The sequence below is a fragment of the Megalops cyprinoides genome, chromosome 14 (assembly GCF_013368585.1).
Source record: "Megalops cyprinoides isolate fMegCyp1 chromosome 14, fMegCyp1.pri, whole genome shotgun sequence".
NCBI lineage: Eukaryota > Metazoa > Chordata > Actinopteri > Elopiformes > Megalopidae > Megalops > Megalops cyprinoides.
In genome coordinates, this window is record NC_050596.1 from 6,177,102 (window position 1) to 6,193,481 (window position 16,380).

The 16,380-nt window shown below is 48.5% G+C and overlaps 1 protein-coding gene across 4 annotated transcripts in view; it reads left to right on the top strand.

Annotated features, from left to right (window-relative positions):
* cdkl5 (cyclin-dependent kinase-like 5) overlaps nt 1–16,380 on the top strand; it is a 70,261-nt gene that overhangs the window by 49,082 nt on the left and 4,799 nt on the right. For all 4 annotated transcript variants that reach the window (XM_036544905.1, XM_036544906.1, XM_036544907.1 and 1 more), the window contains exons 8-16: nt 1,549–1,639; nt 2,599–2,788; nt 7,186–7,266; nt 11,342–11,508; nt 12,096–13,170; nt 13,880–13,981; nt 14,573–14,678; nt 14,798–14,921; nt 16,051–16,156. In XM_036544905.1, the coding sequence (XP_036400798.1) occupies nt 1,549–1,639; nt 2,599–2,788; nt 7,186–7,266; nt 11,342–11,508; nt 12,096–13,170; nt 13,880–13,981; nt 14,573–14,678; nt 14,798–14,921; nt 16,051–16,156 (2,042 nt within the window). The remainder of the gene's footprint in view (nt 1–1,548; nt 1,640–2,598; nt 2,789–7,185; nt 7,267–11,341; nt 11,509–12,095; nt 13,171–13,879; nt 13,982–14,572; nt 14,679–14,797; nt 14,922–16,050; nt 16,157–16,380) is intronic.

Sequence of the window (16,380 nt, forward strand, 5' to 3'; positions counted from 1 at the left end):
CGCAGGGCGTAAAGGCGAGGGAGACGGCAGCCTGCGTCTCGCGCGCCAGGCTGGCCACGCGCTGTCTGCCACACACTGTTGGCAGCTCCTGACATTTTGTTTCGGTTTACTAATTACCAGCAGCCGGAGCAGTTTGGAGCTGACGTCACATCTTGGTTTTGGTATTCGTGTCTAGAAGCCTGTCTATTTTTATAACGTCAAGGTTACATCACCAGAGCCCTCAGTGAGTGGCTGCTATTGAGTTACATAGACGTTTAATAGTTTTGTCTCTAGAGAGTCTTTAATAAGGTCACTGAGAAGGATGGATTGTTCTCTCTGCTCTGGCACATGGAAGTCATTTTTGTACTTTCTGTTCAGTAAACTGAAATGTTCTGCGTAGCAAATGTTGATTTTGTTTTGATGAAGTGAAATAAAAATGTCACAGTATTCTAAAAGAAAAGATGGACATTTTGTATTATTCTTGGGTATTTATCTCAAATGTGGCATCATGGAATTATTCACTGCTGATTTTACTTCTTGCTCCCCCTGGTGGCAGATTGCTATTGTTGCAACCTGCAACCATGGAACATCTATGTAACCAGTTCCCTGTATTTCATTTGACTGGATTAATTTGGGGACATTTTAAAACCATGCTACTGAACATTTTAAATTTTTGAATTCATGATATCATTGAGAGAATTACAGAGCACTGCAATTCTCCAACTCAAGCATAGACAAGGTTGAATATATATTTTTTCCTATAGTTAAAAAAAATAAAAAGACTGTAAGTAAAGTTATCGTGACAGGATACATATGGTGGAAACATTCTCCCAAAAGAAGACAAACTAGATGCCCAATCTCACAAGATAACAGTGTCATCCTTGATGGCAAAGTTGTTTAACTGTTAAGGGGAGTGAGAAGAAGCCGCATTAGTCACGTATGCGTAAAACAACAGAAGGCTAGCCTATATCAGAACATAATTAATGGGTCTACAGGAATTTTCTTTCGTAATTATGAATATTCTGTGTATTTTGGGTTTTCGATGTTTTAATAGTACTAAGTCCATCACTCTAGAAGGTAACTATTAGATATCAGTTAGGTTGCAGTCAGAAGTGTTGCTCATCTGAAACAATTGTCAGGTGAATAATTGTCACCTGACAAAGACCATGTAGGTCAACACTTTGTTCACCAGATTTTGTTTCACCAATAAAGGCTATAACAGCATGTGGGTACTACTCCTTTATCAGTGAGTCTGTCTATTCTCCAACACCTACAAATGTGTGTATGTGTGTATGTCTTCTGTAGAACTTTGATTTATCTGCAGTAATTCCCATTTGTGCAGTTTTAGGCTTAGTACAGGAGCAGAATGAGTGAACACAGTAAAACATGTTAAAAATGAGGTGGAACCTTAAAGAAGTGGCCAGAATGAGTAATTTGTATTGCACTTAGTTAAGCTAAAGCCTGGTCTTTACTATTGACTGTATTTTGGGGTATGGCATTGCTAAGGAAGGTGGATGCTGGGGGTATGAACTTTTGACCTCTGACCTCCTCTGCTGGTTCCCCTCTCAGGCTTCGCCCGTAACCTGTCAGAGGGGAGCAATGCCAACTACACAGAGTATGTGGCCACACGCTGGTACCGATCTCCTGAGCTCCTGCTGGGGTGGGTTCTCTCAGTATATTCACTGTTCTCTTTTTACTAGTGTCTGTGTGTGTGTGTGTGTGTGTGTGTGTGTGTGTGCGCGCATGTGTGTCAGTGCATGTCTGTGTGTGTGCGAATGCCTGCTTGTATGTGTGTGTTTATCGGTGCAGTTGTAAAGCAGTGTGCATATGTGTGAGTGCGTGTGAGTGTATGTGCGTGCGTGTGCATGTTTGCAAATGTGTGCCTGTGAGTTTGTGTTCGTGTGTGCGCACGCACACATGTGTGCTTACATGTGTGAGTGTGCGCGCGTGTGCAAGGTTGTATGTGAGCGTGCATGTATCTGTGTGTCGTCAGGCATGTGTGCTTGCGCCATGCTGTCAGTTTGCCTATTGATGTATTTGGTGTAACAGCAGTGCTGCCATTGGCACTCTAAAGAAGCAAATCTATAGAGAATCTAGAAAAGGTTCCTATAGAATTCCATTTTCACTGTGTTAATATGCCATGCTGTGACATTCTTTCCGTTCAGCACCCAGTTCAGCCAAGAAATGTTTAAAGTCACCTTTTTCAACTGCTTGCAATTGACTGACTAACTGTGAAAAAAACAGTCCTGGAAATTCTCTTGATATTTCTATTCCTCCTACACAATTATTCTCTTCCACCATCACACATAGCCTTTCAGCTCAAATGTGCATCTTCCAGCCCCCTCTCTCTCTCTCTCCCTCTCTCCCTCTCTCTCTCTCTCTCTCTCTCTCTCTCTGTCTCTCCCCCTCTCTCTCATCAGTTCTTCAGCATCCCCCTCCCCCCATCTGTCCGCCTCTCACTGTGCATACTGGCGTTTCTCATATACTTCTGAGATATGTCAGTGTAATTGACATGTCAGGTAAATTATTTGGTAAGATGAAACAGTGGTTAATATTGTGACAGTGGTCACAGTGCGGTCACTGACACGCCCAGGGTAACAGTGGCCACTTGTCTCGCAGGGCCCCCTATGGGAAGGCGGTGGACATGTGGTCGGTGGGCTGTATCCTGGGAGAGCTGAGCGACGGGCAGCCCCTGTTCCCGGGCGAGAGCGAGATCGACCAGCTCTACACCATCCAGAAGGTTCTGGGGCCGCTGCCCCCGGAGCAGATGAAGCTCTTCTACAACAATCCCCGCTTCCACGGCCTGAGGGTGGGCGGCTTCTCCGCGCTTACGCTCTGTCTGTTTCTCTCTGTAGCTCTGTCTGTCTCTCTCTCTTTCTTTCTCTCTATAGCTCTCCTTCTCTATATAGCTCTGTCTTTTTCTCTGTGTCTCTCTGTCTTTCTCTGTAGCTCTCTCCTTTTCTCTCCAAAGCCCTCCTTTTCTCTGTAGCTCTGTCTCACTATAGCTCTCTGTTTCTCTCCCTATTTCTCTTTCTTCATCTACCCCTATCTCTATCTCTCTGTTTCTGTCCCCTTCTAGCTTTTCTCTTTTTCCTGTCGTCTCTTTTCTTTCTCCCATTCTCTTCCCTCTTTCTCTTTCTATCCCCTTCTAGCTTTTCTTGTTTTTCTGTTCTGTCTTCTCTTTCTCCTCTCCCCCCCCCCCCCCCCACCTGGCTGGGTTCCCCTCGCTGTGACTAACTGGATGTGGGTGACTCACGGTCTGAATGCCGCTCCTGGACTCAGCTGGCCTGCGGTGCAGAGGGGCTTTGGTGAGGCGGAGAGCCGCCGCGCTGCAACCGCGGTCCCCCGCGGCTCGAACACGCTGTGCCGCGAGGCTTCCCGGGCCACCGGCCTCCCACACCGCATGCTGCGTGCATTTACCAACGCATAGAATCTCACGCATCGTGAATGCAAGAATCCTGCCATCAGTGCAGCAAACAGGGTGACATTCACCACATGGTGATAGTTCAGCCCAGTCTTCATGGAAATGTCTCCCTGTAGGTATCGTATTTTGGGCAAGGTGAATTGCAGTCCCTGCTCCTCCACTTGAAGAAATGAAACGAACTGATGTTGATATCTCTCTAGAGATTTCATGCAGACGCAAAGAATGACGGAATATCTGTAACTGTCAATATATTAAAAGTGCCCCCTGTTCCGTACATAAAGCACAGGGCACCTGTACACAGACCTGTTGCTTGCATGTTGCTGAAATGAAGCACATTAGCATTACCTACATTACATTATTACATTACATTGCTGTCATTTGGCAGATGCTCTTATCCAGAGAAACTTACACAGTGCATCTAATAAAGTGGTATGAAAAAAGTTGCACAAACAGGACACCACTAACTGCACATGAGTAAGCGCCATTGCTAAACTTAGTGCTGAGATCACAGATATGTGTTTAAATCAACAGTAAGTGAAGTAAGTGAAATCTCTGTCTCTCTGTAAGGACGTCTCAGACCCAGCAGGTGAATGCCCAGATAATGGTGTGCACCTTTCCTCCAATGTTGTGCTCTTGCGTTGAGATTTGCATCTCTGTGTTTCTCAAGGCAACTGCTCTATAAACAATATTAATTCCTCTCTCTGCTTCCTGGTCACCGCTCGGGAAGGGAGTGGTTCAGGCACCTCATAGATTCATGCGTGTGCATTTGAAAATTTTTTTGATTGCTTATTATTTTTGGAGTGCGCCCATAGAGGAGACAGCTTCCCCTTGCTGGGGTGTGACTCAAAGCGGTTATGTCTTTATTTTTCCTTCAAAGCTGAGGATGAGGTTGTGAGACATGCCACTGGAGCTCCTGTAATTTAGAGTATTTTAGTGATGTTGCTTTTTTCAGCCTCTGCATTGTTAGCAGGAAGCAGATTGATGTCTTTGGTAGATCTCACAGACCGGCTTGCAGCGCTTACTTGAGGGCGCGGGCTGGTTTATTTTTGTTCTCTCTCCCCGTGGCGTGACAGACTGGTGTTTTCAGTCTGGAAATAGGAGTAGGATGCGGCGCAGTCGGCAGAGCCGGAATGGAGGGGCGGGCTGTGCTGGTCGCTGCTTTGCTGTGTGTGATAACATACAGACACGTATCCTGGCGGCCTCTGGCTTCTCACGGTAAACCCAGTGAAGCCCGGTGCCCTGGTGCTTAGCAGGAGGATACCCCGGACCACACTGAGGTGGTATGGGGAAGGGTTACTGCACAGCGAGAGTGCAGTGAATTCAGCCACCGGCGCCAGAGATCGCTCCCCCTACTGGTGAAAGAGGGAGGGCGCGAGCCCCATCATTGGGGAGGGAGGAATGTATCGAGGCCACCAAACTTAAAGTAGGGCAGAGAGGCAGGAGAAAGGGGGGGAGGCCTGGGCTGACAGTAATAATTCTCCTTCACTCGCGTCAGAGGCTGTTATCATTTCAGATCCCTTTTTGTAAGGCTCCACCATGGCGGTTTCAACCTGAATGCAAATATCCAGGACATCACCTGTATGTGGATGCACATCTTTGTGGCCACATACACCAATGAAATGGCTATTGGACAGAAGAGTGACAATGATCTTTTTACTGAGGAGCCGTGGGACTGGGGGGGGGGGGGGGGGGAGTAGCAGGCCCTCAGATAAAAATAAGGCGACCCCTGCCAAGGCTCTGCTCATTAAGAATGGCGCATGGCGCTCCAAGGTGACAGCACAGCCCATGACTTGGAGCGGTCCGTCACCTTTACTCCACCGAGGGGCTCAGATTGGTGTGTATGTGGTGCTCTCCGCCCGCGGGTTCCACAGGGCCAGCCACGGGCGTCGTCTCGGCTGGTGCAATTACCGAACGAGGTCGCAGGGGGAAGCAGCTGGCGGAGTGACAGCCACGTGCGGGAAAATCCTGACGCTGCTAGAAGGGGGTCGCAGGTCAGAGGTCACGACCCTCGGCAGGGACATTCAGGCAACCTGACCAAGATGGGCGCGTTGTCTGCCAATTGAGCCGACAATTGGCAGACAACGGAACATTCGCGACGGACATGCTGTCAATCACGCCCGCGATGCTGGGCCGCGACAGAGGAGGTGTGAGGACTCTCCCCATTCCCGCAGCCTCCCTCCGCTCCGTCTCTCCCTCCTTCTGTCCATCGCTCCGCAGCAGGATTACGCTCTCCCTCGACAGATGTACCTGATTGGAGCCGACAGATAGGATTATCTGACCTTGCGGCCAAGGTCAGATACGCTGCGGACATGTTCAAGATCAGGTTTCACATACTGCAAAACAGACATAACATGGATCATTCACACTGACCTGCTGCATAGCACCAGACGCATGCCACCACAGATCAGGTCTCTGTGTATAAATAGCATTAGTTCAAAGTGAGGCTCTTGCCTGTTTGTTGAGGGGAGGCATGCGCTATGCATGCCTTTGGGCGGTGACTCCAGCTGACGCAGTTGTAGAGTGCGCACATTGTGCTGATCTGCCCCCCAGTATGGCAGCTCAAATTTCAACTGATGGACCCTCTTCCGCTGCTCAGGTGGTGCTGAACCCAGATCAGCTTCGGAGTTCCACTGGCTTGTCTAGTTGTAAATGAGACTGCTGGCCAAAGCCACATGGCTGCTCCCGAGTTGGAGTCCTGAGGCCAGAACTTTTGGTTTTTCCCATTTTGGAGAGAGCACAGTAAAAACATTGCACTACATTTCATAGTTGTCATTTAGCAGACACTCTAATTCAGAGTGACTTACATGGGTTACAGTTTTATACAGCTGGACATTCACTGAGGCAATTTTGGATTAAGTACCTTGTCCAAGGGTATAACAGCAGTACCCCAGCAGGGAATCGAACCAGTAACCTTTCGGTTACAAGCACTGCTCCTTGCCTCTACAGCACGCTACAATACCATGATTACATGCGCCTGTCACATGCTGATCCAACAGCTGGGAACGTAAAATGGTATTTATTCTCCTGTGTGAGCTGTCAGTGATATGTCAGCATAAACGTGTCACCTAGCTCACAGTAAGCACTGAGAAAGACCAGTGTTTTGCATAAACACACCAACATCTCATTGACTTGCTGAGGCTTCAGTCTGATCTGCTGGCTTTACCAGGCCTCCAGCTAAGCCAAGGCAGGTCAGGGGAAATGGGACTTTATTTAAAGATATCAAGGCCGTGGCTTGAGGACTCTCACATTGCTAAAATGTCTTAATATAATTATTTAAGTCATTAAGTTATATTTAAGTCATTCTAAACAGACAGGGTAAATGGCATGTAACTGATATTAGTCAGAAGTGTGTATTTGATTGGGACCAGCCTTCCACTCTTTCTTACTTTGTATCTGAACTCTCTTCACTCTGACTCCATCTCTGTCCTAGTGCTATGACTGTGTCTCCATTTTCAAACCATCGCTCTGTGTGTGTGTGTGTGTCTGTGTCTGTGTCTGTCTGTCTCTCAGCCTTTCACTCTGTTGTGTGTCTGTCTGTCTGTCTCTCAGCCTTTCACTCTGTATCGGTGTGTGTCTATCTGTCAGCTACCCTATAACCATGTCTATGTGTCATCTCTCTGTAATTGTGTGTGTGCATACACATGTACGTGTGTGTCTGTCACCACCTCTCTCTAACCATGTTTGTGTGTGTGCATGCGTGTGCGCATGTCAGTTCCTCTCTAACCGTGTGTGTGTGTGTGTGTGTGCCTGTGTGTGCGTGTGTGTGTGCGTGCGCGTGTCAGTTCCCCGCAGTGAACCATCCGCAGACCCTGGAGCGGCGGTACCTGGGGATCATCAGCGGGGTCATGCTGGATCTGATGAAGGTAGGAACCGAGGTCACCGCTGCCTGCCTCACCATCTGCCTGCCCCTGCAGGCCTGACTGACACAGAGAAATGGAGCCCTGATCTCCCTGCCAAGCCGCTCTGGCAGGAGCCGCGCGCAGCCAGCCACTATCACAGATTTCATTAGAGCAGGAAATGGATCGTTGCTGTCGCTGCTCACAGTGAATAGCAGGCAGCCCCAGTCAGGGGCCCTCCACTGGAGTGTCCCACTGCTCTTGTCTGATTGGATGATTGGTCCACACAGACTCTTGTCTGCCTGCCTGACTGCTGTAGAGACCTCAGCAGGTCTGGGTCTTTGACTCAGATGGACAGGACTCCTCCGTCACAGCAGGCTCAGGGTAATATATATATATATTTTTTGCAGTGCTGTGCACAATCACTGTTCTTTAGGTCGCCCGGTTAGCCCAGCCTGTTCAAAGTCAAAGCCTCTTTCTGCGTACTGTTAATTAACATAGAAAATGACAGTAAATCTTTGAAGAATCTGTGCAGTATCAATCCAGAAAATCCTTTTTAATGCCAGGCACACGCTTATGCAATGTTGTTCCGCAATGATTTTGTATTCTGAAACCATGCCACCCGCTTGTATGCAGTGACAGTCCGCTTGGACACAGTGACACCTGAGCAATTGGTCTGCAGGCTTGGGTGTTACGAGGTTGGGTCTGAAGGTGATAGTTTTGTGATAGATGTGACAATTGATGATGTTAGTTTTATTTTGTCGTATGATCATCGCTGTCATCGTATAAACACAGTTCAGTATTTGAGCCAGATTGTTGTCTAGCTGTTCACTGGGCGGCTAGCGAATCTAGCAGTGCCATTTCGATAACTTTAGAGAAGTTTCTGTGTGTCATCGGCAATTGGCAGTGAATATCATTTCATGATAATTTTGTCTTGTCAACGCCATTTTGTGAAATGTATCAAATCATGAGTCTTTAATTTGGTTGACGGTGTCTTTAATTAACAATGCAAATTCATGGAATATTTCATAGTACACATTGTTTTCCAGTTTTTCTCCAGTTCACATATAGGAGGAAACCAGTCCATCATAGCACAGATAAAATATGTGTGTGTGCGTGTAGGTGTGTGAGTGTGTGAGTATATGTGTGTGTATGTGCATGCGTGCGTGCATGTATCTGTGTGTGTGTGTGTGTGTGTGTGTGTGTGTGTGTGTGTGTGTGTGTGAGTGTGTGTGCGCGCGCGTGTGTGTGAGTGTGTGCGCGCGTGCGTGTGTGTATCTGTGTGTGAGTGTGTGCGCGCGTGCGTGTGTGTGTGTATCTGTGTATGTGTGCGTGTGTGTGTGTGTGTGTGTGTGTGTGTGTGTGTGTGTGTGTGTGTATCTGTGTGTTTGTGTGTGTGTGTGCGTGCATGTGTGTATGTGTGTGCGTGTGTGTATCTGTGTGTGTATCTGTGTGTATCTGTGTGTGTGTATCTGTGTGTGTGTGCGTGTGTGTGTGTGTGTGTGTGTGTGTGTATCTGTGTGTATCTGTGTGTGTGTGTGCGTGTGTGTATCTGTGTGTGTGTGCGTGTGTGTATGTGTGTGCGTGTGTGTATCTGTGTGTGTGTATCTGTGTGTGTGTGCGTGTGTGTATCTGTGTGTGTGTGTGTGTGTGTGCGTGTGTGTATCTGTGTGTGTATCTGTGTGTGTGTGTATCTGTGTGTGTGTGTGTGTGTGTGTGTGCGTGTGTGTATCTGTGTGTGTATCTGTGTGTGCGTGCATGTGTGTATGTGTGTGCGTGTGTGTATCTGTGTGTGTATCTGTGTGTATCTGTGTGTGTGTGTGTGTGTGTGTGTGTGTGTGTGTGTGTGTGCGTGTGTGTATCTGTGTGTGTATCTGTGTGTGTGTGTGTGTGTGTGTGTGTGTGTGTGTGTGCTGGCTCCAGCAGCTGGCTAGCAGTAGAGCCTCCTCCATTTGCACTGTTGCGTAACCAGACAGGGAGCAGCTCTTGTCAAGCTTGTGGGCAGCGCTTGCGGTGCGTGCTGCTGGGAATGACTCATTGATTGTGCAAAAAAAAAAAAGTGCTACAGTAGGTTCTACATAATGACATCCTCAGGCGCTCTTTTCTTCCCCCCCCCTCCCCTCCCCCCACCCCAGATTAATCCAGCTCTGTAGTTATTTTTCCTGCTCTGGCCTCAAAAAACTGAGCTCTAATGAGGCATGGGCCCCTCTGACCCCCCCGTTGATTGAGTGAATCTGAACCTGCAGGCTCTTCTGGACACTCAGACTCCACAGACACATCGCTGTTAGTCCCGTGTTGATTTTTCCCATGCTCATATAAGCGTATTAGTGATCCATTTCGAATACAGTGTCTAATGACACAGCAGCATGATCACATCACTCAGCGTTAAATGGTATTGGAAAATGTCACACTGAACATGCAGCATCCGTGTGGAGTCTGTCTGAGAGAGAACGGATCGGATAAATATGATTTCACCGTGCTTCCAGTCTGCCCCCGTCAGACCCAGAGAGACAGGCAGCGCGCGATTAGTGTTTTTATTTCATTTGTCCAGAGGCATTGTGCGAAACTAATGCGGAGTTATTTCACACCTGACTCATGTTGGTGCGTGACTAATATCGCTGGTCGCTCATAATTATGAAAAAATTTTTTGGTTTATTTGTTCATTTTTTTTCCCCCAAGAAGAGTTCTCGTGTTACAGTTTCACCCACTGACAGCGTTCTGAAGCCCTCCCCTGCCGGGCTGCAGACAGCTTTCCGAAAGGTGACAGTCATAACCATTAAGATAACACGGGGGTTGCTCTGATGTCTTCTCATCAGGGAGGGCATTCTTCAAAATAAACCAATAGAAAAGCCTTGACTTTAAAACGCCTGCAATTAAAGTCCATATGATTCACCTGTCAAAGCAAAAAAGCAAATCCTGATATAAACTAATCTAAGACTGAAGCCTCAATAAGAAATGCAGTCTGAACTGAGTTGTTTGTGGATGACATGCCAACTGCTCCTCTGTAACTGTTGTCTGTATGAAGCTGTTACTGTGTACACAGTTAGTGCTATATACTAACATATATTTATTACTGGTATCAAAAACACAAAGGCAGTTTCTTCAAACAATCACAGTACAAAAACCAGAAAGTGTAAATCATATTGAGTATATTTGCTGTCTTATTTAATAAGTCAATACTCTTTATATCAGAGACTGTAGTTACAGACACAGATTACTGACCATGTTCCTCTCCCAGCCGTATGCACTGTTACTTGCTATGAATGTCGTATGATCAGATATCATCAGGATGGTCTCTTTTTGTAACGATCAGCATCAATTATTACATTTGCTGTGCACCAACAGTTAAATGCAATACATTGTGGGAATTATATTCTCCCATTGTAGGGTATACGAGGCTTAGACTCCAAGGCACTACAAATGGTCAGCATTTTAATATTTTTTTGTAATGATTTGATGTAACTTTTGCACCTCAAGTAAATTTTGGCATGGGAGGAATCAGATATGGAAGATTATGACAGATTATATTATACTAATCATTTGTGAAAGTAAAAACAGCAGTGTTTGTTAAAGACTTGGGGGGGGGGGGCAGAGGCCTATATCAGTTGTATCCTCACACCTGATTGCCTAAGTGTCCTATCAGCAGTACCTGCATTTTGAATGTACACAAAGAGTAAGCTTCTTCATTTCACATTATATTCATCATGCCCTGTTTTTCAGAGATTTTATTCATGACATTTTCATGTGTAGTCACAGGTATCATGGATGAGAGCATTATAGATGTAGCGTTTCGGTTTAGGTTGGTCACGATTAGATTGGACGCTTCACCAGCGTGCTGTTTATGAAAATGGGGATGACTCATTGGAATAATTACGTAACTGATGATGGTATATGCATGATATGCAAATCATCTACGGTCTTTTAACTCATTTTTTTGAATACTCTTTGAGGAAGTAACTTGTAACAGTGTACTTCACATAAAAAACATCTTTCCAGACTTACTAAAGACTGCTGTGGTCTGTGTATTAGTTGACTTAGGACACTAGTTTGGAGGAAAAAATCATTACAGGAGCAAACGTTTCTGCGTCCACTCTCCCACCAGAACCTCTTGTTGCTGAACCCGTCGGAACGCTTTCTGACCGAGCAGAGTCTGAACCACCATGCCTTCCACACCCTGCGTCTCTTGGACCGGACCGCCCCACCCTCGCCCACACCACCGCGTTCCTCCAAGAGAAAGCCTTACCACGGCGAGAACAACGCCTCCAACAGGTCAAGAGGGGAACCGTCACTCTGCAGACTGCTGTTGCTGTCTGTTACAGCATATCCTATTCATTTAAGAAAAAAATGGATTCCTCTTTTCTTGGTGTTTGCAAATATCATATAGAGAGCTTTGTTTCTTGGTCTCTGCCTCTTTATTTCTCTCTCTCTTGCTCTCTGTTTTTATCTCTCTCTTTTTACCTCCCTGTATTATGTATTTTGTCAAATTGATGAGAATGAAATGTGCTACTTTTAGGAGGGGATTAGCCTTTTTTGTGTTTCCAGTTTTTAAAAATGCAGTTTTGTTTTGAAATCTGCAGTTTCATTAGTTTTTTCCTTTTCCTTTTCATATTACTTTTGTCCGAAACACATACTCTTTTTAACAAATGTTAAATAAAGAGGTTTTAAAAGTCAATCTCTCTCTCTCTGTCTCTATCTCTCTGTCTCTCCCTCTTTTTGTCTCTCTTCCTGTCTGTCTCCATTCAGTTCAATTCAACTCAACTCAATTTGTTTTATTGGCAAATGTATACATACTTGTGTATCCATAGCAAAATTGCAAGGAAATCTCTCTCTCTCCATCCTTCCTCCATCTCCCTCAGGAACCACGGGGGTAAGAGCTCAGGACACCACCGTTCCAACAGCAAGGACTGCTCCAGCCTCCCCCGCCACGAGGACCTGCACCCCAGCAACGACAGCTTCCTCAATGGCAACATGCCGGCCTCTGCCAGCCTCAGCCCCACCCTGCACCCCAAGACCTACCAGGCCCAGTCGCTCAACCGCTCGGCCTCCAGCACCAAGGACCTGGCCAACAACAACCTGCCCCACCTGCTCAGCCCCAAGGACACCAAGGGCAAGACCGAGTTCGACTTCAACGTGGGGCCCAAGGCTGGCGACGGCCCCGGCGCCAAGTACCTGAAGTCCAACTCGCGCTCGCAGCAGAACCGCCACTCCTTCATGGAGGGCAAGACAAGCACGCTGCAGTCCGGGGAGAAGCACAGCCGCCACAGCTACATGGAGACCTCCCACGGCTCCATGCCCTCCTCCACCAAGAGCGCTGCCTCCTACCTGAGCCTGTCCAAGAGCCACGGCGCCCTCAGTGACGCCAAGTCGGTGGGCAACCTGAGCGAGGCGCGGCTGCACCCGGACGACCCCGGCACCCGCTACTTCCCCTCCAGCTGCATGGACCTGAACATTCCGGGCAGCCCGTCGGGGCGCCACGGCGACCGGCCCGCCCTTAGCCCCGCCGGCCGGAGCAACGCCCGCATGGAGAGCGGGACGCTGGACTCGCGGCGCCCCTCAACCCGCCACAAAAACCTGGAGGAGGCCGTGTCCCCGGAGCTGCTGGAGGGGGGCGGGGGAGGGGGCGGGGGCGGCGGGGGTGGCGGGGGCGGCGGCAGCCACTCCCACTCCCTCTCCGCCCCGCACGAGTCCTTCCCCTACGGCCTGGGCTACACCAGCCCCTTCTCATCACAGCAGCGGCCACACCGCCACTCCATGTACGTGCGGCGCGAGCGACACCGGGCCCACGGCCCCGACACCGGCCTGGTGGTGGGCCAGGGCATGCCCACGCGGGCCAGCAGCCTGCAGCTGCTGTCCCCCCAGCTCCAGCACCGCACCCTTACCCGCCACTCGGGGAGCTCCTCCCGGGAGGACTGTACCGAAGACGTCAGCAGGGTCAGTCACCCGCCGCCCCGCCGCCCCCTTCACCTCTGACCTTTGACCTCTTCTCCCCCCACCACTCACGCTCACACACACACAGGGGAAGGAGTGCTGAAGGTGTCCTGTAGCAGCCCTGCCTTAGCGCTGTGTCTCCAGGAAGCGGAATAAAGGCTCGCCTCTTCAGCTCTGACCACAACGGCGCTAGCAGCAGCTTGCGGCGCTAGCGCTGGCGTGACCAACCCCCAGGCTTCCTGTTGCCATGGTTCCCGGCATGGCTCCATATTCCATAAGCAAACAACCAGAGGAATACATAAAACAAATTCAGCTTTTTGTGTCACACCTTGGCTAAAAAAATAATATCTAGAAGACTGCTGCTCTGTTTTACCACAAATGTCGAGCTTCTTCTACCTGTTGCTTTGACTCAAGTGTATTCCAGTTAACAGAGCCCCTGGTATGTTAAAACAAACTTTCGGGTTATGACAAAAATCCATATATTATTGATTCAGTAACTGCCTCAGTATGGTGGAGGTTAAGTGCTGGTAGCATGGATATACTAGCTATCTCTGTTTAACATAACAGGACTCTGTGGCTACTGCTCTCATTCTGTGTGTGGTTGTATGTGGCAGTGTTGTCCAATCGGAGCGATCTGGCGTTTGCTGGTATCTGTGCTTGTACCTGACCTCCAGCTGGCTGTCTGCTTCATTGCTCTCCATTCTGCCAACAGAGTGACCAGTCCCCCACTGAGGTGACCCACACCCGACCCCCGATTAAAGACTCCACGCGGGACAACACAGCACCCTTTCACACACAGCGTCAAAAAAGCGAGGTCCGACCTGCTGTCACCCCTGCGTACGACCCCCACCCAAGTGTCCCTGCCCTCGGGGCCGCCCGCCCGCCTGACAGGGAGACCCCAGCATACATATAGCGCCTCCTAGTGGACCTGAGCCGCTACAGTCCCTTACCACTTTCGAACCTCCCTCAAACCAAGGGTCTCGTCTCAGTGAATGCTCTTGCACATACCTAGCACCACCCGGACCCATTACCAATGCCTGTGTAGTATTCCTGATTTAGGTCACGTTTTGTATAATTTGATTTGCTTTGTTCCCCTTACTTTTTATATGCCTGTTTTATGAATGTTTTTTGTACAGGTGAGATTATTTTTAAAGAGTGTCTGTAGTTAAGTAGTTCTTTTTAACGTGGTGTTTTAGTGACCCGAAATAATCAACTGTTTGGAAAACTGGCTCCATTTTTTCCTCCCTCCTCACCCCTTCCTTTCTTTATTCAATTCAAAGCATGTGTTGGGGATCCTTGCGTGTCCAACTCACGGAGTGGTCTAGGACCTGTGCTGTGTTGAATTGATGTGCTTTTGTTGGCGTCTTTGCCTTCGAGTCTCAGTGACGGTCCTCTTCCTGTCCAGGTCGGCATGTACCACGATTCGCACCCCGAGGACGGAGCCTCGTCCAAGGAGAACCGCATCATCTACAGCGACTCCATGCCCCGGCGAGTGGGCAGCTTCTACAGGGGTACGTGTCAGGGGCAGCACCCCTCCTCTTCCTCCTCCTCCTCCTCCTCCCGTTGTTCGGGGTTTATTTGGAGTACCAGCCCGCTGATGGGATTTTGGGGGATGTGTTGTGCCGTGCAGTGCCCTCCCCCCGGCCGGACAACTCCTTCCACGAGAGCAGCGTCCAGGGCAGGGGGTCAGCGGGGGCCGGAGACGGCAGTGCCATGACCAATCACTCCAAGCGCCAGACGACCTTCGACCCCTGGTGAGCTCGCATTGAGACGTTGTATGTGTCATCCATGTAATGTCATACAGTGGGGAAAAAAGTTAATTCACTCAGTACAGCTGGAGGTCATTGTCTGCTTTTGGTGAAGCGAAACCAAGTTTATGCTGATGAGAGCTGATGGACACTCATCATTTCCATGAGAAGCAGATCAGTCTCTGATCACAGACGTAACACTGTGTGTTAATTTCAGTGGGCAGCACTCATAATGATGAGGGGTAGCGAGTTGGGGGGGGGGGGGGGGGCAGTGGAATCACTGAACGTCAGGTCAGTTTTTCTGCCGCAGCCTGCATCAGCGTCTCCAGATGGAGGGGTTTGCTTTGAGCTGACAGGAGCGGCGCCTTCACAGCACAGCCGGAAGGGGAGCGCAGTCATTTAATCAAGATTCAGTGTCTCGGCGCATCGTTAGGCGATGAGCTGTCACGAGGGGGCCTTTCAGGGAGAGGCGTCCAATATTTGACTGCTAAATGGCCAGGAGATATGTACTCGGCCTTGAAAATCACTAATTAAAGCAAGATAGTCTCCCTCCCTCCATCCTCTACCAGCTGAATGTCATTTAAGCATTTAATATCACTCAAGGAGGCAGCATGGGAGGGCAGAGCACATACCTGCACAACACAAGAGTCCATGTTGGGGTTTGCAGCAGAATTAATCACAATGATCCTGAGGTCTGACTCAAACACGTACTTCTGTGCCATCAAGCTGAATTTTGCATGTGCTTTCAAATGACCACTCAATAAACAGTCAAAGCTGGATTTTCAATTTCTCTCCTCTTCTTTGTCTTGTCTCCAAACTTGCCTAGCCAGCTAAATAGTTAACTCATTGACTACCTACTTTCATTGTCAACCAGTTTTCCCTCAGCTAGCTAGGATTCTAGATAACTCACTACTCATTGGCTAGGTGGCTAACTAGCTAGACCTCTTGGTGCTGTCCCCTAGACTAGTACTTAGCAGTCAGAGCATCTGGAAATGGCAATTCTATGTACAGTCGGTTTGTAAGTTGAGAGGTGGTCATTGCAATCCCAATTCAATGCAAGTGCCGATTTCTTGTTCTGTTTAAGGCTATATCTCAAGATCACATTCAACAAGTTCCGATTGTTGTCTTCTCTCAGGAACAATTCAGAGACGGTGGCCATGAACCCTCCGGAACCTTCCAAAGAGAAGGAGAAGCAGGGCTTCTTCAGAGCAATAAAGAAGAAAAAGAAGAAGTCTCAAACGGTGGGTGTGATCTGACCAAATCGCAGGGCCTTTCCTCTCTGCTAACAGCTGAGAAAGGAGTGGGCTGGGTCTGTCCTGTCAGGTTATCCAATCAGAGGTGTCCAAGCTGTTGAGCCAGTAGAGCGGAATTCCATATTTTCAACCCGCTTCTGTTTGTGATGCAGGTTTAGCAGGCATGGAAGCCACCATCTTTGCAACCAGATGCTCAATTCTCCATAAAAAGA